At 54.8% G+C, this 25,791-nt stretch overlaps 1 protein-coding gene across 1 annotated transcript in view; it reads left to right on the top strand.

Annotated features, from left to right (window-relative positions):
* The first annotated feature begins 2,657 nt into the window (after nucleotides 1–2,657).
* ARHGAP27 (Rho GTPase activating protein 27) overlaps nucleotides 2,658–25,791 on the top strand; it is a 59,879-nt gene continuing 36,745 nt past the window's right edge. Inside the window, exon 1 of the mRNA XM_065422582.1 lies at nucleotides 2,658–3,473. Within this exon, the coding sequence (XP_065278654.1) occupies nucleotides 2,658–3,473 (816 nt within the window). The remainder of the gene's footprint in view (nucleotides 3,474–25,791) is intronic.

Below are 25,791 nucleotides of genomic sequence, written 5' to 3'. Positions count from 1 at the left end.
AAGCTCCCCACCCCACCCCCCTGCTTCACCTCCTCCTCCACCTCCTTCCGTAAACGTGCCGCATCCCCGCTCCTCCCTCCCAGCGCTTGTCGCCGCCAAACAGCTTTCACCTAAGCTGCCTTCCACTTTCAAATTCTCAACCAGTTCCTCCCTATTTATCAAAAATAAAATCTAGACCAGCCTCTCCCCTAGTAGCTGTCTCCACCTTCTGAAATAAAAAATTGTCTCCAATACATTCCAAGAACTTGTTGTATAATCTGTGCCCTGCTGTGTTATTTTCCCAACAGATGTCTGGGTAGTTGAAATCCCTCATCACCACCAAGTCCTGTGCTTTGGATGATTTTGTTAGTTGTTTAAAAAAAGCCTCATTCACCTCTTCTCGCTGGTTAGGTGGTCTGTTGTAGACCCCCTAGCATGGTATCACCCTTGTTTTTTATCCGCTTTTATCCTTACCCAGAGACTTTCAACAAGTGTGTCTCCTATTTCCAAGTGTATACATCTTTGATAAATAAGGCAACACCTCCTCGCTTTTTCCCTGCATGTCCTTCCTGAGCAAGTTGTACCATTCTATACTAATATTCCAGTCATGCGTATTATTCCATCAAGTCTGTGATGCCAACTATGTCACAGTTGTGTTTATTAACTAGCATTTCTAATATACTGTGATGGGGCTCGCTCACTACATTGGCTGCCCTGTCTCACACCATCTCTGGGTACAGAGGGGGGCAGTTGCCAAGGGGAGGGTCTGGATCTGGCACATACAGAGCATCACAAGGAGGGGCCTGCGGGGGCGGCTTTCCAAGCACCCGGAGCTGGGGGGAGACACAGCAGCCACACACACAGTTTACAGGGAACAACACGCAGGGGCAGAAACATAGATCAGTCCCCACAATATTTCCACTAGCCCTCTGCCCCCTCTCTTCCTGGTCCACCACTCCTGGGCGGTGCTAATAACAGCACCTTTAGTTAAGGTTGCCTGTTACTTCTCATTCTAAGACCCTGGTTTGGGTTGCTTATAACTTTGTCAAAGTTCAACCATTCAGGCTGAAATCTTCCAGGCTGGGTCTCAGTCTCAGGCTCCCACCGCCGGTAGCTATGCCCCTGGTGGAGGGTGGGCTGTTTTGGGGAGAGCTCTCTCCCAGCACTGGTGCTGCGACTACACAGCCATATGGCAGCGCTTTAACGTTGCTAATGAAGACATACCCTAAGTTACTATCTTTCTTTGAGACGAGAACTGATTTTTTAGACAAAGGAAATGCAGTAGATCTAATCTACCTGGATGTCAGTAAGGCATTTGATACAATTTTACATGAGAAATTATTAGTTAAATTGGAGAAGGTTTGGATTAATATGAGAACTGAAAACTGGATAAGGAAGTGGTTAAAGGGGAGACTACAATGGGTCATACTGAAAGGTGAACTGTCAGGCTGGAGGGAAGTTACTAGTGGAGTTCCTCGGGGTCAGTCTTGGGACCAACTTTATTTAACATTTTTATTACTGACCTTTGCACAAAAAGTGGGAGTGTTCTAATAAAATTTGCAGATGATACGATGTTGGGAGGTATTGCCAATATGGAGGAGGACCGGAATATCATACAAGAAAATCTGGATGACCTTGTAAACTGGAGTAATAGAAATGGGATGATATTTAACAGTGCAAAGTCCTGCATTTAGGGACTAACAATAAGAATTTTTGCTATAATCTGGGGACTCATCAGTTGGAAATGACCGAGGAGGAGAAAGACCTGGGTGTATTGGTTGATCCCAGGATGACTATGAGCCGTCAATGTGATGCAGCCGTGAAAAGGCAAATGCAGTCCTGGGATGCATCAGGAGAGGTATTTCCAGTAGAGACAGGGAAGTGTTAGTACCATTATACAAGGCACTGATGAGACCTCATCTGGAACACTGTGTGCAGTTCTGGTCTCCCATGTTTAAGAAGGATGAATTCAAACTGGAACAGGTGCAGAGAAGAGCTACTAGGATGATCCGAGGAATGGAAAACCTACCTTATGAGAGGAGACTCAAATTGCTGGGCTTGGTTAGCCTAACCAAATGAAGGCTGAGGGGAGATCTGATCACTCTCTATAAATACATCAGAGGGATAAATACCAGGGAAGGAGAGAAGTTATTTAAATTAAGCGCCAATGTGGACACAAGAACAAATGACTATAAACTGGCCATCAACAAGTTTAGGTTTGAAACTAGGCGAAGGTTTCTAACCATCAGAGGAGTGAAGTTCTGGAGCAGCCTCCCAAGGAGAGCAAGTGGGGGCAAAAAACCCTAACTGGCTTCAAGACGGAGCTTGATACATTTATGGAGGGGATGGTATGACAGGATTGCTTACAATGGCATGTGGCCCATCGGTGACTGCCAGTAGCAAAAATCCCCAGTGACTGGAGATGGGACACTAGATGGGGAGGGCTCTGAGTTAATTCCCCTCCCTGTTCAAAGGTGATGGTTGGGTTCAGCTGAAATCAGGTCTTTTGGAGTAAAGAGGGTGACTGGAAAGAGACTGCATCAATGAGCAGGGGGAAGCAGGCTCTGGCAGGGCTAGCAGGTTGTAAACTTGTTCCCCTGCTTCGTGTCTTTCAGGCGGAGGAAACAGGAACCATTCACAGGAAGCGGCTCCACGGTGCAGGAATTTCTCAACCAGACATGGAGCCGGCCGGCGCTCTGGAGGATGTGTACGTCCTAGTGGAGTACGAGTTTGAGTATGTGGCTAAGGACGGGACGCTCATTTCCATAAAGCCCAACGAGCGGTACGTCCTGTTGAGAAGAACAAACGATCACTGGTGGCATGTTAAAAAAAGCAAGGACGCCCGTCCATTCTACATCCCGGCAAAATACGTGAAGGAACTGCCCCCAGTCACCCGGCCCACCAGTGTGTTTGAGCTTCCTCCAGAAACCCCTGGACAGCTGGTCTCCAGGGACGCCTTGGAGACAATTGTCCTACAGCCAGCCAGGGCTGGCCAGGACCAGCCTTTGGCATATGAGTACAAATTCCTGAGCGCTGCTCAGCAGAAAGAGCAGCACAAAATGGATACCAATGAACCCGACACTGACTTGGGGGCTGGGTCCATCTGGTCAGGGTCTGGAACTCTGGGGCCCACCTGCAAAGACGCCAGCTTCGAAGGCGAGACCCTGACTCGAGCCGTAGGAGAGGGGAAAGACTCCCCTCCAGTGCTGAGCTCATTTCACAACCCTCACTGCGCAAAGAGGAGCAGCCACTCTCCGGCGCTGCACATCCCCCCCAGCGAGCACATGCGCCCGACGCAGTCCCTGGATGACCTGGCCAGGGTCACCCCCAGCCCCCAACGTAGAGTCAGTCACACGGGGTCACGCAGGGCGGGGACCACAGCGGGCTCTTTGCTTTCCCCGCGGCCTCTCAGTAAGAGCCAATCTGAGAACATTTATGAATCCATCAAGGACCTGGAGAGACAGGAGAAGGCAGGGTCCAGCCAGCCAGCTCAGGTGAGTAGCACAGCTTCCTTCTGGGCCACAAAAGGGAACACAGGTGGGCGGTTAGCGGAGCTAGGGTGATCAGATGTCCTGATTTTCTTATATAGGCTCCTATTACCCCCTCACCCCCTGTCCCAATTTTTCACATTTGCTGTCTGGACACCCTAAGCGGAGCAGACTGGGAGTCAGCACTCGTGGGTTCCTAGGCTAACTCAGCCACACTATTAAGCACCTGGAGCGCCTCAGAGAAAAGGCACTGCTGACGAACAAAGTGCTGCCATGATCACACCTGCTTTGTGCTTCTGCAGGGCCATGAGGAAACCCTTGGAAGGGCTGGTCTGGGGACTTTAAGGGGCTTTTCTGGCCTTCATTTATTTTTTTCAGCCCTGTGTCTGTCTGGTCTGGCTGTTTAAGGCCCAGTCCTGTAGCTTGTCCTATGCAATCAGCGCCCCAGCTGGCGAGGCTGAATAGCTGAGGTGGAAGGACACAAGCTCATGTTCTGCCTGCAGAGCTTGTACCTATGGGGGGCAGAATATCCTAGTATTTCCCTTCACAATCTGCGAGGAGCGCTCTGCCATTGCGGGGCGCGACCCAGGCCAGCGAGGGGCTGTGTCAGCCCTGCCCTGCAACCTGGGGCGCCTCACCGCGCTTCGCTGCTGTAGCTCCCACCTGCGCTGCTCACAAACAGCCAAACTGTGTGCAGGTCACACCCCGAGTGCCTGTCTGTAGCCACAGCCTGGTCCAGCCGCTCCGGCCTCAGCAGCCTGTCCGCAAACACCAGCCACAGTCTGGCTTCCAGCAGCCTTGGTTACTACTCACAGGGTGACCCCAAGACTCCCTGTCCTGAATTCCCCCCCACCCCCAAAAAAGCATGTTCTGCACTGGCCAGCCCTCTCCTGGATAGTCCAGATATACTAGGTCTGTTGCGCCTCTAAGGAGATCAGTGTACTGGTCTGCCACCTTAAACGGAGTTACCCCCACAATTCCCATCACTGGCTTCGCTTTAATTAAAGACTAAAACAGGTTGCTTGTCTTACACAGAGAGAAACTTGAACTGAGTGCAGGTCAGAAATGGTCACAAGAAAAACTAAGATAAACCGCTTCTGAAACTGAGCAAACTCGGCCTGGTTCGAGGTGAAGTCCCTTGCCACATGTGTCTCTTAGCACTGCTGACCCAGATCTCAGGCCGAGATCTGCTCCCAAAGGCCACGGCTGCTTGATGTGTTGGCTGAGGTGAAAAGAGAGAGATGGGGAGAGAGAGAGCCTGGGGGGCGGGCTGCAGCTGCCCCTCACTTTTACAGTCTCCCTTGGATATGGTTTTTCTCGAGAGTGACCCCGGATAAAGTTCTTTCCAGCTGAGAGCAAGGAGGCATGGAGCTGGGGGGCAAGCAGAGCTGTTGTCCCTGCCCCACTTCCTTGCCAAAGATCGGCCACTTGGCAGCTGATGGCCCATCAGCTCTGATGGCACCTGGCTAGAGGCGTCAGCTTGTGCTTTGTCTTTGAGAAACAGGTTCACCCCTCCCTGAACTCGTCTGGTAAACACACCTCAGTCCTGATTTCATCGCATGTTCCTAACTTTGCATGTAATGTTGCTGCACACATTGCACCATGGTGCTACTGACCAGCGAGTTCTTAGTTTTCAAATGATGCCTCCCAATTGCGGCGTAGCTAGGAGTGGAAATTGGGGTGGGCCCCGACTTCTGGGTGGACGGGCAATGACAGATGGTGCTAGCTCAGCTTCTCCCCCGATGCCCTGTTCCTAGCCCTGGCGCCCCCAGGCAAAGGGCTTCACCTGCTGAGCTGGGCAGGCGCATGGGGCAGCTCAGGAAATGGCAAGGTAGAGCTGCTGGTGCATAGCTTTCTGAAGGGCGGGCGCAGAGCTCCATCGCGCACCTCCTTACTCCTGTCTGCACCTCCTCGCCCCCAGAGACAGGGCTGCGGCTCCAGGAGGACGGGACACAGACGGGGTAAGGGGTCTGAGGCTGGTGCCACAGCAGCCAGGGCTGGGAGCAAAGCCCCAAGCGTGTGGCCAGCAACAGAGCCCTAGGCATGGGGCTGGCAGCAGAGCCCCGGGCGTGGGGCCGGCAGCAGAGCCCCAGATGTGTAGCCAGCAACAGAGCCCTGGGCGTGGGACTGGCAGCTGGGACCCCAGGTCCGGGGCCAGGAGCGGAGCTAGGTGGCGCTCCCTCCCCGCCCCTGATGGGGTCTGGCCCGGGCCCCAGTCACGCCCCCCTGAATGGTCCTCATTTCACAGCCTGGGACATTCCCAGAGGTTGCTCCGATCTCACAGTCCCAAAACCAAGCAAAGTTGGATAGAAAATAACTTGAGTTCTGAGTCTTCCTACACAGCAGCATTTCTACTGCCAGCGCCTCACCTGCACTAACGCTGAGTGAACGTCGTGGGGAAACCTGAATTTCAGGCCCTGCCTGCCTTTCCAGCGCTGGAATTCGCAGCTGTGCTGTGACATTAATACTCTGGCTTTTGCATTGAATGATTATTGTTTGGGAGGTTGAGACGGCCCTGATCGGGTGTGACCTTTGGGCACGTCACTTCCGTGCCCTGTGGCTCAGTTTCCCCATCTGTAGAGGGAGGTTAATGATACTTTCTGGTGCCTTTGCAAAGTGCTTGGTGATCTCTGGGTGGAAGCCTCGTATCAGAGCTAGAATCCTCATGCTGCCTTGTTTAGTTATCAAATTCTCTCCTTCTTTCTGTGCTCACGTAGCGTCAAGGGACCAGCAGAGGCCGCTGTGACTCTAAGCATTCTGCAGTGGGGTCCCTTGGGCTACCGCTCCCCCTCTCCTGCCCCGGGAGCCTGGCTGCCTTTTCAGATGCAGCTTGTGGCTCAGCAATTCAGCAAACATGTTCAATTCCAGAAACTGCTGCAGCTAGCGGGGCAGTTTGAAGCTGCCGTATTTTCTTCTCCAGACTCTTCCTCTCCTCTTAGTTCTTGAGGAAGTGGCTAGTAGCAGCTCCCAGGTCAGCTTTAGTAACCACCCCTGCGGCCTCTCCCATGCGAAGCATTCAGAGAGTGACAGCCAGGCCCCAAGCAATGGGCGAGGGCCATGAAAGCTGTCCGGTTTTTAATAAGACTGAACACTGGGTTCAGTTCCTTTGTCTCCTGGTTTCTGAGCTCACAAGCAGCTCACGTGTCCCACTTTTCCCGACAAGGCCAAGAGCTAGGCGCTCACTGTCTGCCTAATGCTGACATTCTGCAGAATCATCAGGCTCCAAGAGCTGGTGATTTAGTAAAAAATACGAAATATTGTCAGACTGATAAAATCACCAGTAATCGGCGGACACTGGAGAACTAGGGTGACCACCTTTTCAAAAGGCAAAGTGGAACACATGCAGGAGCCCACCCCTCTCAGTGGCCACACCCCCTGCCCCTCCTCTTCCCCCTGAGGCCCCACCCCCTGGCCTGGGCAAAAACCAGAGTGCCCAAGGAGCCCAGGCTGCTGTGGGGAACCCTAGACACTCCACCTGCCCTGAGCAGAGGGCTGAAAGCAGGCCCCAGCCTGTGTCCCTGTCCCCCGGGGCGCACCACCCAGGGTGCTTGGAGGCATAGACACTGACTCCATGGGTGCTCCAAAAAAATAGTGAGTGCTCAGCACCCACCAGCCACCCGCCAATAATCTGTTCAGCAGCCCCCGCCGATCAGCTCTTCGGGGGTGGGTGGGAGGGGGAAGAGGTGGAGCGTGGGTGGGGCAGTGGGGGAGGGGGCGGAGCAGGGGTGGGAAGAGGTGGGGCCAGGGCAGAGCGCTCTCAGGGAGGGGGTGGAGTGGGAAGAGGTGGGGTGATGGTGGGGCCTTGGGGGAAGGGGCAGAGAGTGGGTTGGGGGTGTGGAGCACTCACCCAGAAAAATGAAGTCGACACCTGTGGGTGGAGGGTCCGGGCTGCAGCTGGTAGTTCCGGGGTTGATTTAAAGGGCCCGGGTATTTAAAGGCCCCGCCTCTTCCGGTTGAGGCCACGCCCCCTGCTCAGGACTCCGGCGTACCGGTAAGTCCTTTGAGTTACTTTCACCCCTGCTCCCAGCACTTGCCGCCTCCAAACAACTGTATCAAGCTCCAGGAGAGAGGAGGGAGGAGTGGGAATGTGGCACGCTAAGGGGAGGAGGCGGCGAAGAGGCAGGGACAGGGTGGGGATTTGGGGAAGGAGTCAGATGGGGCAGGGAGGGGGCGGAGTTGGGGAGGGACTTTGGGGAAGGGGTTGGAATGGGGGCGGGAGGGGGCAGAGGGGGGTCGAGCACCCACTGGCGCCATTAGAAGTCTGCGCCTGTGCCCAGCGCTGGCACATTACAGCGCTGACATTTGCAGCGCTCGGGGGGGGTCACACCCCTAAGCAAGAAAGTTGCAGCGCTGTAAACTGCCAGTGTAGACAAGCCCTAAGGCTTGAAGGCACCATTAGATCATCTCGTCTGACCTCCTGGAGAGCACAGGCCTTCACCCCCCTTACTCCTGTGCTTGTATTTGGCTAAAGCGGCTTCCAGAAAGGCCTCTAGCCTGGCTTTGGAGACAGCAAGAGATGAGGAATCCACCCCCAGGAGTTTGTTCCAGGGTTAATTCCCCTCCCTGGTACACATTTGTGCTGTATTTTTAATGTGACTTTGTCTGGCTTCAGCTTCCACCCCCGGGGTCTTGTTCTGCCTTTCCCTGCTCGGTTAACGGGCCCTTTACCCCCCTCTTCGCTCTGTGGAGGCATTTACACACGGCACCTCGCAATCTACTTTGCAATGAGCTAAACAGACCGAGCTCCTTATGGCTCTTCTGTGTCTTCTCCCGCCCTCCAGTCGTCCTGGTGCCTTCTCTCTGCACGAGGGGCGCTGGAACGGGGCGGGCCAGCAGGCCATGGCCCCATCATTTTTAAAACTCCAGCGGTGCCGGGGCTCTGAGCTGCCAGGCCCAGAGGTGCCGGGGCTCTGAACTCAGGGCCGTCCCTAGACATTGTGGTGCCCTATGCAGCGTGCCCCGGGGCAAGCCTCTGCGGGGGGCACATCCAAGGTCTGTGAGGGGCAGGAGGGAAACCGCCCCCCAGCACGAGCCGGCAGAGCGGAGTGGGCTGGGGCCGGGTCACTCCACTTCCTGCCGCCCGGTGATTGCAGGGCAGGCCCAACCCCGCATTCACGGAGCAGCAGGAAGTGGAGTGACTGGGCCCCAGCCTGCTCCGCTCTGCTCCCCTGGCTCCCAGCCTTGGGACTTGGGGGACAGGGGGGAACTGCCCCCCAGCACTCACCAGTGGGAGCCAGCAGAGTGGAGCAGGCTGGGGTCGGGTTGCTCCACTTCCTGCTGCCCGGTGAGTGCAGGGCGTGCCCGACCCCTGCTGCAGTCCCCCAGGTTGTAGCTCAGAGGAAGGGGTGGGGTGCAGTGAGGGCGGGGCAGGGGCTTTGAAGAAGAGGTGGGGTGGGGCGGAGCAGGGGTGGGGACAGCTCAGCCAGCCGGGGGATCGCAGCTGCATAGGGCATAGGGCACCAGGAAATTTGGGGTTTGTGTATGGGTAAGGACGGCCCTGTCTGAACTGCCATGCCCAGGGGTGCCAGGGCTCTGAGCTGCCAGGCCCCGGGGTGCCAGGGCTCTGAGCTGCCAGGCCCAGAGGTGCCAGGGCTCTGACCAATATCACTTAGGTGCCTGCTGGGCACTCGGCTGGGAGACCTGGACTTTGCAGGTGCTGAGACAGTTTCAGTGGCCAAATTTGGGAGCCACGAGGGTTTGAGTTGAGGGACCCTGCTGGGATCCCTGTGAAGGACTCCGGCGCTGGAAAGGTCGTGAGGCCCAGAGGAGGGAGCTGTTTGCTGTGATTCGGTCAGCGCAGGGCGGCTCTCCTTCCCTTTGCTTGCTGTTTGCTGCTCCCTGGTGCAGGTTGGGCGGGGTGGGTGCAGCCTGCTAGATGTCAGGCCATGGTGCCTTTCACATTCAGCCCCTCCCTGAGGCGCTCTGGGACTCTGTGCTTGGCACTGACGCTGCTGGTGGCTGGAGAGAGAGGGAGAAATTCCAGCTGCCAGTAATGAGGGCTTGGTATTGCCTGCTTCACTCAGCCTGCCTGAAAGGGCCGTGTCTTCTGCCTGACCCAAGAGCAAGTCTTCCCTGCCCCCCCGTGCAGGGGGTCATGCCCATAATGGTCCCTTCTGGCCTGCAAATCAATGAGCCATTTCCACCTTTCCCTCTCGAGGGCGTTTGCCTGAACGCGACCAACTTGTGCAGTAGCCTCCAGTTCCTCCCTCGCAGCCGCTAACACAGGCTTCGAACTGGTTCTGTGGTTTGCCATTGGGCTGTCGTGCGTAAATCAATAAAGACAAAGCTGGAGCAGCGCAGCCAGTGTGGGGAGTGTTATACAAAGCTAACTAAGCCAGGAGCCAGGCCGACTTGCCGGACCGTTCTCATTTAAACCCCGTTTTCAGCCACGTGCTACTTTCAGGGCGGGAGGAGAGTGTCTCTGTCTCTCCCATAAACAATCAATTCTCACAGTGCTCGTTCGACTGCAGTGCAAATAAATGACTAAACGTATTAAATAATAAAAACATTTATCTACGGTACTTCTAAGGACCTCCTCACTGGAGTTTCTGTGCCCCTCACAGGCTTTAATGTGTTTATTAGAAGGTATTTATTTGGGCTTCAAAGAAACAGTTCCAGAATGCTGTTTCATCAAAGCCACATTGTTTAGTGGAAATATATCAAGCTTGACAGTTTTCAGGGGAAGGTGTCTGGTCAGAGAGAGAGAGAGAGAGAGAGACATGCAGTGCAACCTTGACCCTTTGGATCTGAAAACAGATGTTCTGATACACGTCCATTCGGGGAGGAGTTTGAAAGACTTCGGTTTGGTTCCAAGGCCAAACAAAAACAGATTTTGAAATATTGAAAATTGTCGTGAAAGGGATTTATCGGTCTATGGCCAGCTCGAGGATTTGTCTTCACATTCCCATGTGGGACGGGACAGGGCTGTTATCCCCATTGTATAGATGGGAAACTGAGGCACAGAGCAACCAAGGGCCTGGCCCAGGGTCACACAGGAAGTCTGTGGGGAGCAGAGATATAAACCCAGGTCTCCCAAGCCTTTGGCTAGTGCTCTGACCACTGGGCCATCCTTCCCCTCCCGCAGTTTAATAATGGTATTTAAAATACTAATAACGCTCCACCGGTGTCTGGATGGAAGTCAGGCAGTTTGGCCAACCCTGAGCATTCAGAAATCCTGAGTCAGGACCCCACAAATCATGAGGTTGGCTGAAAAGTCATGAGATTTTTAGCAAAATACAATTAAGTTCGGGGTCTCGTTTCTGAGCTGTCAGGGTCACGCTCGGGCCACGTTGCCAAGCTGTTCTCCACATGCAGGAGGGCTAAAAACTTACTTTAAAAAAAAGAAAAGGAAGCTGGGAGTCTGACAAGCTAACATGACTCCAGGAGCTGGGGCTTTAAGAGCAACACCAAATATTGTGAGGCTCACGGTACATTGCGAGAGCTGGCGATGGTGGGGGGGCTACTTTGTACTTGCAGGTTGGTTTCTCTCCTCTCTGAAGCCGCACATGGAGGGAGGCTGAGCCCTCCCGGAGCCCGGTTCCATTCAGTGGTCACTGGCTCAAGCTGCCGAAAACGCTGCACGTGGAGCACAGGGCAGGAAAACTCCCAGGAGGAACGGATGTGATATCGGGGCAGGTAACAGAGCCAGGATTCCTGCCCCCCCAGTCAAGGCAGGGTCAGGAGACACGCAGGGTGACATCAGGCACATCACTCAGCTGCCAGTCCGAGGGGAGGGGACAGGATCTCACTGGTGGGCCTCCAGGGCAGTGGTGGATTAGCCACTGGGACAACGGGGCCTGTGCCCAGGGCCAGGGTTACCTTAGCAGAAAGGACTGGGAGCATTGAGAAGCAGTCTGGGTCTGATCTGAGGCCAGGGGAGCGGGTGGCAGAGGGCGGTAATTGGGGCTTTTCTGCTACAGTCAATAGAAACGTCAGAGTAAAACCCATCAGCTTCTCCATGGGCACCACCGCTCCAGAGCTCAACTCCTGCTGGGCCCTGCTGCCTCTTCTCCAACCCACCCACAGTTACAGAGACCAGCCCCATGCCAGGGATCTCCTGCAATCAGTTTGCTGCAGCGTCAGCACAAATATTCCCCAGCCCCACAAGAACCAGGCCTACGAATTAAGGGGTGCGTTGCACAAGGCTGACTCAGCACCGAGCTCTTCCTGCTTCCCCAGCGTTTGGGTCAGGGGGCTCTGAGCCCCCAGAAGGGCGCAGTCAGCGGAAGGCCTGTTGTGTGGCGGAGACCCTACCTCACCCTAAGGCTTAGGAAGTCAGTTACACCAGAGCTGCGGCTCCTGCAAGAGTTTGAGAAGTTGGGTTTGACCCAGAAAGCCTGGCACCGACTCATCTGAAAGAGACCTCTCTCTCCGCAGCTCCAATCAGAGCAGGGGCAGTGGAGCGGAGCTGTAGGCTTTGGAACTCACTTGCAGAGCCCTTGGTTAGAAATAGCTGCCACTCTGCAAGGCCAGGGGAGACCTGAAAGAGGGCCTTGGCTTCTTCTAGGATATTGTTGCTTGTGGCAGATGTGTTGATTCATGGTCGAGCGAGGTTTCGACAGCACTATTATTTCACGGGTGTGGATTACAGGCTATGTCTACACAGCAGCTGGAGGTAGTTGTGCATGCACTAGCTCAATCAGAACTTAAAATAGCAGCGTGGCGTGGCAGCATGCATGGGCGGCAACTCAGGCTAGCCACCCGAGTACACCACCGTCTGAGAGCCTAGGTACGTACTCAGTTGGCCAGCCCATGCTGCGGCAGCCATGAGGCTAAGTCAGAGCTAATGCACGTACGTCTACCAAAGCTAGACACTGTAGATGTGCCCTGGGGGGTCGTCAGCTGTGTGTACAAACCTAAAGAAGTAAAAAATAGAGCCCTAGAGGCTACACTTGTGTATCTGCCTGCAGAAAAAAGTGTGGTGTGGAATTGCACTGGGAAATAGTTGGTGATTGTGTAACTAGACTGTCTCTGTATATGCACCGGGGCAGAGTTAATGCAGCACGACTAGACTTTTCGTAGCCATTCCTCTTGATTTTAGCGACCTTCTTCAGGCAGCCTGGACGTTCCCTGAACCCAGGGTTTTGTTTATAGTGGAAGACGCATAACACGCATGGGACTGTCATGCACTGCTCTTCTTAAGCCAGAATTGCTAGCAGTAGATGGGGCACTTTTTATTTCTGTGACATTTCAGGCTGGAAGGTGAGTCTGCAAGGCATTCAGCAAACATGGCTGGTGGCCAAAACTTGGCAGGAAGCAACACGGGGAGGACTGACACCACACACAAAACACATTGACAGTAAGACTGTGAACTTTTTGCCTCCGCATGTCTCAGTTTTCACTACTAGATGTCACTGGTACTGAAGTACTGAGGTTGCCAAAGGCATGCCAGCCTGTTGTTCACCTGTTTGTACTGCAGATTACCCGCTCATGCCAGTTTTACCTCTTGCCTCACGCCATTCATGTTCAGGCTTGTTATTCGGGCTATGTCCCTCTTTCTAAAAGACCTGCTAGGCCCTAATAGATACATGTACGTCGCCACTGAGCTGGAATGGTTGTAATTCCTGTTGGGTTGTTTTAGTGTTATAATTATTTGTCTTGTCATGTTAATCCCTGTGCTATATCTGAAGGGCAAGGCATCTTTTCCCAGTATAACTGTCCACACGACGGGGGGTACTGGTCTGGTGTAGTTATGCTGGGTCCACATCCGGCCTAAACTCAGGGTTGGAAAATGCCCCTGTTGGCATCACCCCTCCAGCTGGCAGCGCCATGCGATGCTCTCCATTCACCATCTTGCACTGGTGGCTTTGCATTGTGCTGGATTTACTCTTGGACATGCCCACCCTGCCAAGCCCACTGTTCTCATTGGCAGAGGAAAAGGTTTTGCCTAGTGCAGGTCAACATGGGGCTCCATGGCAGCCCATCAGCTTGGACAGCGTCTTTCTGAGGGGCAAGCGGCAGCGCCGCTGAAACGCTTTGACAATTTTGTGTTGGGTTTTCATTTTTTGGTACATTGAAAATTTTCAGTGTTTCAGTTTGGTTTGGGGATTTTCAAGGCTTTTTGCCCTACTTTTCCCACTGGAATGAGAACGGGGGAGGGTCAAGGGGAGGTAAATAGGTGTGATAAAATGGGCAAACGCATTTCACACATTTTTGTATTGTTTCCAACTAGAAAGAGCTAGGGTGGGGGAGGGTGGGGGTTCCCAGTGGAAAAGGGGGAAGAGCCTGGAAAGTCCCCAAAACCCAATCAGAAAACCGATGGATTTGTTTTGTTTTGTTTCCAAAAAGCCAAACAAAATACAGGTTAGCAGGACATTTTCTTCTGACTTTTCCCAACTGAAGTGAAGCCAATGGTGCTGAAAAGTTTTGATAGTTCAACTTTTCATCTGGCATCAGGACAAAAAATGTGGGAATGTTGCAATTTACTGCAGACGAAGATTCCATTTCTCAACCAGCTCTGGTTTATCCCTGTGTGCCGGGCTGTTCTTTTGATGGTGGTCTCCATCCAGGTCCAGTGTGCGGTTCCATATGAGACCATACCATGGGGGGTGGGGTTAGGAAGTAGCACTGGTGGGCCTTGAGGGACTGGGGGAGGGGCAGGGGAGAGGGGCAATCACACCGTCATGCCTCTGGCTGGCTGTGAGCTCTCAGGCATGGAGCGAAGCAGAGACTATGGGGGGTAGTGGGGCACTAGAAGGGCTGTGCTGTATCAAGCCGCTCCCTGACGGGAGAAGGAGGAACGCCCCCCTGAGGTGCTGGGGAAATGAATCTTCTCCTCTCACGGGGGAAGGAGACCAGTGGGGCTCTGCTCCTAGACTAGCTCCTAAGGAGGCAGGAAGAACCCCCAGCGCAGGGAGGCACCTGGGACAGACAGGAGGGGTCTGCACTGCAATTGAACACTGTGGCTATTCAATTAATAGCGGTGTTGGTGTTTGGGTTCAGGCTGGAACCGGGGCTCTGGGCCCCCGTGAGGGGGGAGGGTCCCCAAGGACTGGAGAAGGGCAAACATAATGCCTATCTTTACCAGGGGGTACAAAGAGGAATTACAGACCAGTCAGCCGAACTTTGCTGCCTGGAAAGATACTGCAACAAATGATTAAGCAATCAGTTTGTGAGCACCTAGCGGCTAGTAGGGTGCTAAGGAACAGCCAGCATGGATTTGTCAAGGACACATCATGCCAGACCAACTTAATTGCCTGCTTTGACAGGGTAACTGGCCTAGTGGATGGGGGGGAGCAGTAGATGTGAGATAAGGCTTTTGACACCATCCCACATGACTCTCATAAACAAACTAGGGAGATGTAGTCTAGATGAAATCACTATAAGGCGGGTGCAGAACTGGTTGAAAGACCGTACTCAGAATAGTTATCAATGGTTTGCTGTCAAACTGGGAGGGCATATCTAGTGGGGTCCCTGGGGGGGTCAGTCCTGGATCCAGTACTATTCAATATTTTCATTAATGACTTGGAGAGTATGCTTATACAATCTGCAGATGACATCAAGCTGGCAGGGGTTGTAAGCACGTTGGAGAACAGGATTAGAATTCAAAATGACCTTGACAAATTGGAGAATTGGTCTGAAATCAACAAAATGAAATTCAGTAAAGACAAGTGCAAAATACTGCACTTAGGAAGGAAAAATCACAGGCACAATTTCAAAATCCTGAATAACTGGATAGATGCTTGTACTGCTGAAAACGATCTGGGGGTGACAGTGGCTCACAAATTGAACATGAGCCAGCAATGTGATGCAGCTGCAAAAAAGACTAATATGAACATAAGAACATAAGAACGGCCGTACCGGGTCAGACCAAAAGTCCATCTAGCCCAGTATCCTGTCTACCGACAGTGGCCAATGCCAGGTGTCCCAGAGGGAGTGAACCCAACAGGCAATGATCAAGTGATCTCTCTCCTGCCATCCATCTCCATCCTCTGACAAACAGAGGCTAGGGACACCATTCCTTACCCATCCTGGCTAATAGCCATTAATGGACTTAACCACCATGAATTTATCCAGTTCTCTTTTAAACGCTGTTATAGTCCTAGCCTTCACAACCTCCTCAGGTAAGGAGTTCCACAAGTTGACTGTGCGCTGCGTGAAGAAGAACTTCCTTGTATTTGTTTTAAACTTGCTGCCTATTAATTTCATTTGGTGACTCCTAGTTCTTGTATTATTTTATGGGAATAAGTAAATAACTTTTCCTTATCCACTTTCTCCACATCACTCATGATTTTATATACCTCTATCATATCCCCCCTTAGTCTCCTCTTATCCAAGCTGAAGAGTCCTAGCCTCTTTAATCTCTCCTCATATGGGACCCGTTCCAAACCCCTAATCATTTTAGTTGCCTTTTTCTGAACCTTTTCTAGTGCCAGTATATCTTTTTTTAGATGAGGAGACCACATCTGTACGCAGTATTCGAGATGTGGGCGTACCATCGATTTATGTAAAGGCAATAATATACTCTCAGTCTTATTCTCTATCCCCTTTTTAATGATCCCTAACATCCTGTTTGCTTTTTTGACTGCCTCTGCACACTGTGCGGACATCTTCAGAGAACTATCCACGATTACTCCAAGATCTTTTTCCTGACTTGTTGTAGCTAAATTAGCCCCCATCATATTGTATGTATAGTTGGGGTTATTTTTTCCAATGTGCATTACTTTACATTTATCCACATTAAATTTCATTTGCCATTTTGTTGCTGGGTTCTATTGACAGGAATGTCGTGTGTAAGACACGGGAGGTAATGGTCCTGCTCTGCTTGGCACTGGTGAGGCCTCAGCAGGCACACTGTGTCCAGTTCTGGGTGCCACACTAGGAAAGATGTGGACAAAAATGATCGAAGGCTCAGAAAACCTTTGAGGAAAGGTTAAAACAACTGGGCTTGTTTTGTCCTGACAAAAGACAACTGAGGGGGGACATGATGACAGTCTTCCAGTGCTCAGGGCTGTTATAAAGAGGATGGTGAGCAATTGTTTCCATCTCCACTGAAGGTAGGACAAGGAGTGATGGGCTTGATCTGCAGCAAGGGAGATTTAGGTGAGATATTAGGAAAATCTTTGTGACTCTCAGGGTGGTTAAGCTCTGGAACAGGCTCTGGAGGTTGTGGAGTGTCCCTGTCACTTTTTTAAGAACAGGTTGGACAAACCCCTGTCAGGGATGGTCGAGGTTTACTTGGTCCTGCCTCAGCATAGGGAGCTGGACTTGATGACCTCTTGAGGTCCCTTCCAGCCCCACACTTCTCTGATTCCAAGCAGAATGGGGTCCCCTAGATTTGTCCTACCTGCAGGAGGGGTATCTAATCCCTCAGCCCTGAATTTAGTTCATCACACTGAAAATGTCCCCAGGGTACACAGCCAATGCTGCCATGGGCCCCAGCATGCTGAGAGTAGCGGTCCTGGAAAATACCAGCAAGTGCTAGCACATGTGTGGCAGCAGTCAGCCCACCAATGCTTCAGCTAAGTGCACCACAGGCTCCCCAAATCAGGGCAAGGAGAAATGAGAGGGGACATGATAAAATAATGACTGGGCTTGAGAAGGGAGCCCGGGAGCTGCTGTTCTCCTCTCTCACAGCACAAGGACAAAGGACTGGTCAATGAAATTAGATGGTGGGAAATTCAAAACTGATACAAGAAAATGCTTTTTCCATACATAGTGTGATTAGACTGTGGAACTCCCTGCCACATGAGATTGCTGACTCCATGAACTTAACGAGATTCAGAAAGTGTTTGGACATTTCTGTAGATAAGGCTATCCAGCCTTCCAGCATTATCGTAATTAACAACCACAGGTTCTGGGAGGGATATTAAACTGCCAGCTGCAGGGCTTCCATCAATCTCTGCCTAGCCGAGAACAGGATGAGACCTGTCAGGAGGGCAGATTATCCCGCAGCTGCTACTGAAGGGTTCTTGCACCAGCTGGTGCTGGCCACTGTCAGCGACAGGACACTGGCCCAGCTGACCCTTGGCTCTGATCCAGTCTGGCCGGTCCCGTGTTCCATGGCACTGGGTGCTGTACAAACACCTACGCAGCAACTGTCCCTGCCTTCAAGAGTTTATAATCTGAGGCCTGGTCTACACTACGGGGTTAGGTTGAATTTAGCCGCGTTAGGTCAATTTAAAAATGAATGCGTCCACACAACCAACCCCGTTCCGTCGGCCTAAAGGGCTCTTAAAGTTGACTTCTGTACTCCTCCCCGGCGAGGGGAATAGCGCTAAAATCATGTCATTTGAACAGTTTGATTTTTAGTGTGGCTACAATAAACAATGTGGCCTTGTCCTTCCCCACCCCACCCGGGCTACCTTGTCCGTGATCTCATTTTTTTTAATTAATAAAGAAAGAATGCATGGTTTCAAAACAATAGTTATTTTATTTAGAAGGGGGGAGGGTGGTTGGCTTACAGGGAATTAAAATCAACAAAGGGGGAACACACACAACTGTCACACTGAAGCCTGGCCAGTTATGAAACTGGTTTTCAAAGCCTCTCTGATGCGCAGCGCGCCTTGCTGTGCTCTTCTAATCGCCCTGGTGTCTGGCACGAAATGACTGTCTGCCGTTGCTTTCATGGAGGGAGGGGAGACTGACGACATGTACCCAAAACCACCCGAGACAATGTTTTTGCCCCATCAGGCATTGGGAGCTTAACCCAGAATTCCAATGGGCGGCGGAGACTGCGGGAACTGTGGGATAGCTACCCACAGTGCACTGCTCCGTAAGTCGATGCTAGCCACGGTAGTGAGGACGCACTCCGCCGACTTAATGTGCTTAGTATGGACATACGCAATCGACTGTATAAAATCGGTTTCTAAAAATCGACTTCTATAAATTCAACCTAATTTCGTAGTGTAGACATACCCTGAGAGCAGACAAGACAAAAAGCAGGAGGGGAAAGAGGATTGGAGGTGGGGAGGGGGTGATTTTCCCAAGGTCACCCAGAAGGTCAGTGGCAGATCTGGGACCAGGAGCCAGCTCTCTTGACTCCCCGGCTGGTGCCCTACCCCCTAGACCACACCCGACACAGCTGGTCACTCACTGCGCTCCGGTGCAAAGGCTGCAGGCATTCTGTGTGCACTGCTATAAATAGCACCAGGAGACGGTGTGTGCCGCATGCCAGAGATGGCTTGTCAGAGCCTCGCCCCGCCAAGGCGATGGGCTGCCACAGCCCTGCCAGCCACCCAGAGCCAGCGCGCCGGCTTCCTTCCGACACTGACCGCGCAGCACGAAGCAGCATCTGCAGGAGCCAAGTGCTCCTCAGCCCCCTGCTGCGCTAGGCAGAGACCCGTTCAGCCATTCCGCTCACCCCTAGAGCCAGGACATTCCCAACCATAATGCCGGGAAGTGTCAGCGCTCCCCCCCGCATCACTCCCCCAGTGTCAGCGCTCCCCCACCGGCACCGGTCCCCGTGTCAGCGCTGCGCTCCCCCCAGCGTCAGCGCTCCCCCGTGCGCCGCTCCCCCAGTGTCAGTGCTCCCCCCTGCATCGTTCCCCCTGGTGTCAGCGCTCCCCCCCCCGCACGGCTCCACCCATTGTCAGCACTCCCCCGTGCGCCACTCCCCCAGTGTCAGCGCTCCCCCCCCACATCACTCCCACAGTGTCAGCGCTCCCCCCCGCACGGCTCCACCCATTGTCAGCGCTCCCCCAGTGTCAGTGCTCCCCCCCCGCACGGCTCCACCCATTGTCAGCACTCCCCCGTGCGCCGCTCCCCCAGTGTCAGCGCTCCCCCCCCACATCACTCCCACAGTGTCAGCGCTCCCCCCCGCACGGCTCCACCCATTGTCAGCACTCCCCCGTGCGCCGCTCCCCCAGTGTCAGCGCTCCCCCCCCATCACTCCCCCAGTGTCAGCGCTCCCCCACCAGCACCGGTCCCTGTGTCAGCGCTGCGCTCCCCCCAGTGTCAGTGCTCCCCCGTGCGCCACTCCCCCAGTGTCAGCGCTCCCCCCTGCATCGCTCCCCCTGGTGTCAGCGCTCCCCCCCGCACGGCTCCACCCATTGTCAGCACTCCCCCGTGCGCCGCTCCCCAAGTGTCAGCGCTCCCCCCAGTGTCAGCGCTCCCCTCCCCGCACTGCTCCACCCATTGTCAGTGCTCCTCCGTGCACTGCTCCCCAGTGTCAGCGCTCCCCCCCGCATCGCTCCCCCGTGCACTACTCCCCCAATGTCAGCGCTCCCCCACCAGCACTGCTTCCTGTGTCAGCGCTCCCCCCCGGCACTGCTCCACCCATTGTCAGCGCTCCCCCCTCACACCGGTCCCCCCATGTCACTGCTCCCCCCAGTGTCAGCGCTCCCCCGTGCGCCGCTCCCCCAGTGTCAGTGCTCCCCCACCAGCACCGGTCCTCGTGTCAGCGCTGCGCTCCCCCCAGTGTCAGCACTCCCCCCTGCATCGCTCCCCCTGGTATCAGTGCTCCCCCGTGCGCCGCTCCCCCAGTGTCAGCGCTCCCCCCTCACACCGGTCCCCCCCCGCATCGCTCCACCCATTGTCAGCGCTCCCCCCTGCATCGCTCTCCCTGGTGTCAGCACTCCCCCCCACATCGCTCCCCCTGGTGTCAGCGCTCCCCCCTGCACTGCTCCACTCATTGTCAGCACTCCCCCGTGCGCTTCTCCCCCAGTGTCAGCGCTCCCCCCCGCATCGCTCCCCCTGGTGTTAGCGCTCCCCCGTGCGCCGCTCCCCAAGTGTCAGCGCTCCCCCCTCAAACCGGTCCCCCCATGTCACTGCTCCCCCCAGTGTCAGCGCTCCCCTCCCCGCACTGCTCCACCCATTGTCAGTGCTCCTCAGTGCACTGCTCCCCCAGTGTCAGCGCTCCCCCCCGCATCGCTCCCCCGTGCACTACTCCCCCAGTGTCAGCGCTCCCCCACCAGCACTGCTTCCTGTGTCAGCGCTCCCCCCCGGCACTGCTCCACCCATTGTCAGCGCTCCCCCGTGCGCCGCTCCCCACCCCCCCTCCGCCCTGAGGCACCCCCCCCGTGACAGCTCCCCCCCCCCCGCCTGGGGAGCCATGCGGCAGCTCCCCACCCCAGTTCACCTCTGCTCTGCCTCCTCCCTGAGCCCTGCGGCAGCTACCCCCTGAGCCCTGCGGCAGCTCCCCCCCCCCTCCGCCCTGAGGTGCCTCCCCTCGCCCGGGGAGCCATGCGGCAGCTCCCCACCCCACCCCGGCCCGGGGAGCCATGCGGCAGCTCCCCACCCCAGCTCACCTCTGCTCCGCTCCCTCCCCGAGCATGCCATTGCTGCTCCACTTCTCCCGCCTCCCAGGCTTGCGGTGCCAATCCGCTGTTGGCGCTGCAAGCCTGGGAGGGAGAGAAGCAGAGTGGGGGCGTGCTCAGGGGAGGAGGCGGAGCAGAGGTGAGCTGGGGAGGGGAGTTCCCCTGCGTGCCGCCCCCCCCTTACTTGCTGCAGGTGGCCCTCCCCGTGCCCCCCTGCCCCAGCTCCCTCCGCCTAAATGCCGATGACGACTGGGGTGGCCGAAGATCCGGCCGCTGCAGTCGCCGCCGAAGAAAATGCCGCCCCCCAAATCCTAGCGCCCTATGCACTGGCCCTGCCCATGAACCTCACATGTGTATTCACGAGGCTAGTGGAACAGGAGGAGAGTGTTAATTAAACAAACCCAGAGTTCCAGAGCTGCTCAGAAAACAGGAGCATTTTTCACAAAAAAATAAAATATCTAAAATTGGATCGTTTTTAGGAACCATCCCGCTGCTGGATCTTGATTTAACTCCAAAGCCCTGGTGTGCTCAGACTGCTCACAAAAGCTCACACACTTAAACAGTGGCAAGAAGCGTATTCCTTCCCCTCCCCCGACCCTGCCCTGCTCGTGCCCCCTCTCCCCCATCTTCAATATAGGTGACATGGTCTCATTTCTTTAAAAAAAAATTCACCCCCAGGAGAAGCCAGAAGTGGAGACTTTTTCCCAAAAGGTGAACAACTGGGAAAGATTTTAGCACCTACCGAATGAACTCCCTTTAGGCTGGGCCTGTTTAACAGCCCTATCGCCCAGGTGAGCCGTGTGCTGCATGTGACACAGCCGCTGACGGCGTCGCTGGCCGCGTGACCCATCGGAGGCAGCGTTTTGAACTTTCATAGCTGACAGGCCAAGGATAGAAAACACCGGCAGTGGCAGGAAGTAGCCACTCATTGCAGGCAGATAAAGGGATTTCAGGACCCACCAAGCACCTTTGCAATGGGGCAGATCTTTGGATACCGCCTGAGGATTAGCTAATATCCCCGGCCTTCGGGGAGTTGTGCGGCAGTCTGCTGAGGGTGGGGAGTCAGTTTCTAGCTGCTAGGAGCTGGGGCAAAGTCATGCCCCTCCCTGGCTGGGAACTCCTTCTCCCGCCCTCTCCCACCCCACCCCAGTTCCCAGGCAGCAGGGTGTAGTGGGAGGGCAGGCAGGGGTGCAGGGGTGGGGGAATGTAGCATAGAGCCCAGAGGATCTCTGTGCAGGGAGGCAAGGCTGATTGCACCGCACCCTGGGTGGGGGTGTATATTGGGTTTAACTTGGAACCGATCTGTTGGTCAGTGAGATGCTGCATGTGTGAGGGCTGGGAACGCCCCATCACTTAGTGGAGCGGGGCAGGGCTGAGACTGAGTTCGGTCAATATCAGCCCTCCCCATGAGGAGCCCCATACCCCTCCCAGGGCCGGCGCTTCCACTAGGCGACCCTAGGCGGTCGCCTAGGGCGGCAGGATTTGGGGGGCAGCATTTTGCCGTCCCCGGCGGCAATTCAGCGGCGGGGGTCCTTCCACTCCACGTCTTCGGGGCGCTTCGGCAGCGGGTCCTTCACTCGCTCCGGGACCTGCCGCCGAAGCGCCCCGAAGATGCGGAGCGGAAGGACCCCCACCGCCGAATGCTCTGAGGAGGAGCGCTGCTGCCTAGGGCGGCAAAAACCCTGGTGCCACTCCTGACCCCTCCCCCTGGCATTGGGGGGTCTCCCCGTGCTCTGGAGAAGGTCCAGTCATGGCTTAACACATGTTAACAACCAGCACGTCTTGGCGTCACCAGCAAAATATATTTTCACACCACGCTGACCTGTGTTCCCATCCTGCTGCAGCTCCAGCTGCAGCTTTAACCCGCATTAGCCGGATCAGGTAACCCCTCCCCGACCACTTGGGTTCCCCGCTGCAACTGCCTTGTGTGCACTAGGAGTGTCACATCACTTGCGTTAGCACGCGCCTGGCAGAGACACCTTTTTCTCCAGGGCACACAAGCCTGCTCCCAGCTGTGATTAGGCATCGTGTTAGGAAACGTGAAAACAGGATTCAAAGTTCCAGGGACAAGATCCTCATGGCCTCAGGTTTGGGGTTTTCAACCTGACACCCCCAAGTGTGGCCCTGTTTGCAGATGGGGCCAGGCTCAGCCTTTGAAAGTCAAGCCCCTTTAATGTGCCTCACATTGGGAGCCCCAATTCACTAGTCACTTCTGCAAACGTCCTGCTGAGCCCCTGCAGGCCAGGCTGTGTCCTCAAGGGGGTGGGGAATGGGGGAATTGAATTGAGGAGAGAGGTTCTGCTTGCTAATGCTTTGGACCCAAACTCCACTAGCAGGTGGGGCCGTGCTGCCTGCAGGCACAGAAATGCAGCAGGCTCCGCACACCAAGGGCATGAGACAGACCCGATTTCCCCACCTCTCTGGATTTGACTGAACTGCCCTGGCTAGAACGGCCTGCCTGGCCTACAAGCAGATGGCCACAGACTCCGGAGCATTACCAGGAACGTTACCTAGGGAAGGTCCCGCAGGCTCCAAAGGGCTTGGTCTCTGCACAGGTTAAATTTGCTTAAGCCAGTCCTTTGTGATTAGTCAGAGCACTCCCCAGCAGCTGGGATGGGGCAACAGAAGGGTTAAAGCCAAGGAGGACTAGCCCCTCCCTATGCAAATCAGGGTATGTGTCTTACCTGATCCAGACCAGGATGTGTGAGCAAACGGAAGACACTGTAAGCAGGGCGGAGGGGTGGCTGTTGAATGCATTCACCATAGTGCCATGCAGGTGGGGATCAGAGCCCCGAGCAGCCAGGAGTCTCAGCCAGCCCCATTCACCTCACTGTGAGTATGTAGCAACCGGCCTTTTCTCACTGATGCCCTATGGGGGTGTTCAGAGATTTATAGGAGTGGGGCACGGGTGCAGGATGGCTGGCTCTGAGCTGGGCCTCTCAAGAGGTGAGTGGGGTGGCACCCAACTGTATGGGCCAGGCAGGGCAGGTTCAGCTGGCTTGTGACTCATTTGTCCACTTGTCACAGGCCAGGGCTGTTAAGGGCAGAGTGTTCTCCTTTAACAGCTTTTCTGCAGCCTTGAAGGAATAAGCGTGGCAGCATGAAATGCCTGCCCAGCCCCCTCTCCTGTTAGCAAGGCATGTCCAGGTACCAGCCCCTCAACTAGGGATGGACTCTGTCCCCATCAGCTCAGAGGTCGTTCAGCAGGCTTAGAGGTGAATTGGTTGGGAAGGCAATGGGCGAGTCCGTTCCCAGTCTTCCCTGACTGTCGGTGCTCTCTGTGGGACTATCTCCTCCATCCCTGCCCCACTGACACAGACAGGAGCTGGGCAGCACATTTACACCCACCTGCACTGAAGGGGCAGATGCAGACATGCACAGTGCGCACAGGAACATGCATGTGAAAAGGAGAGGTGCATTCCTAACATCCATGCGTGCTTCATTGTGGTCCCAGAGTCCCCAGCTAAACCTGATTTTATAATCCAGTCCCCGTGATCTCGCAAAATCAAACCTATCACCTGGGAACATCACATGCCATGGCTCATCCCAAGGTGGAATCCCAGAAAGCTTGGGCCAGCTGCAGAACAGCGAGGGTCAAAATATCCCCTTCACTCACCTAGGGTGTGATTTTGTGACTGCTTTTATTGCCAGAATAGTAACTCTGCTGCTGAGTGCCTGAACAACCTCTGAAAAAGTCCCTAGCTAAGAAGCAGGCCCTTCGCAGGACCCATGCAGGAATTCAGAATTCAAAGGGGTCTTCTCACGAATACAGGGACACAGGAATCTATTCACTTGAATGTATAGTTTGAGGAGTAACAATGTCTCTCTTGCACTTGTCATTGTACGTGTCCCAGTTCCCATGCGTTGCACAGATTTTAATGTGTGCGTCAGTCTGATTCTCTCCACTCACACCCCACACTTAGATGCAGTTGCAGCAAAATACCCTCGGGAGAATGTTGTTTCCTTAAAAAAAGAAAACCAAACCCAAAGACATTTGAAATACCAAGCTCCGTTTTCACAGGTGAGGGTCACTTCACCAGCCGTACCTAGGCATGGAAATGGGCTTCTCCCCCCTTCGTGCTGGCTCAGTAGCATTAAGCGGAGAAGTATCCAGATGTGTTTTTGTGGTCACTAAAAAGAAGATCCTGTGTGGTAGCTGGAGAAGGATCTCGGGTGTCTAATGGAGCTCGGGCTGCTGCTATGGGTCAGAGTTAAGGGCATGTCAGGGACCCTCAACAGGCAGATGGATACTTTGGAGTGCATTGTTTGTGTCAAGTAGGTTCAAGCGGTGGGATTGGCCCCCTCCTATTTATTACGGGTGCCCCTTACGGGTTTTACACTAGCCTGAACTCCAGGGGAACACCACACTTGTTTGGAATATAGCCATGGGATTTCGAGATGGAACAGACCCATCAGGGGCACCCTGCCCCCCGCAGCTGGCACCAGAGTTACTGTGAGGCCAGGGCTGAATGACCCAGTAATTACAATCCCCCATCCCACAGCTTCCCTGTCACTGCTGCTTCCAGAAAAGGGGGGTTGGAGAAAGACCCACTCCCATAACCCCAGGAGGAAAGGGGGGGCTTCGCAGCAGCCCCAGAAACTGATGGGGGAGGGGCATGTGGCACTTGAGATGGAAGGGTAGCCCCAGAGTCACCCTGCCAGGAGAAGCAACATGGGCTGCAGGGAAGGGGGCCAGGCAGAGCAGCAACAGCCTGGGTGGGAAGAGATCCCCCGACTCCTTTGGTCTGGAGGAGTGGGGACAGTAGGGGGAGGGGAGCCCCTTCTCCTTGGTCCTGCTCAGCGGTGGCAGCTGTGAAAGGGCCGGTGGCTCCAGAGCAGGGTTCATGCTAACCGGGGCACAGGGGTGCTTGCCTAAGGCCTGTGGTCTCACCCCGAGACCGCACAGGCTCCCTCCTGCAAAGTAGGCCAGGGGCCAGGTCGCTTTGCTGGGCTGAGGGGAAGCCCTGGGGCCGAAGCCCCTCTCTGCTAGTGCTCAGTCCAGCGTCTCTAGGGCTGGTGCCTCTACCCCTCCTTCGGGCACAGTTCTCACTGCCTGCTGCAGCTGCTTATGCCCTAGCACAGTTTGTTCTTTTCCTTCCAGGCTCTTTACGTGGCCCCTATTACTGTAA

This window comes from Emys orbicularis, chromosome 25, assembly GCF_028017835.1.
Source record: "Emys orbicularis isolate rEmyOrb1 chromosome 25, rEmyOrb1.hap1, whole genome shotgun sequence".
Taxonomy (NCBI): domain Eukaryota; kingdom Metazoa; phylum Chordata; order Testudines; family Emydidae; genus Emys; species Emys orbicularis.
Note: the sequence above shows the minus strand (reverse complement) of the source record. Positions and strands in the feature narration are given on the sequence as shown.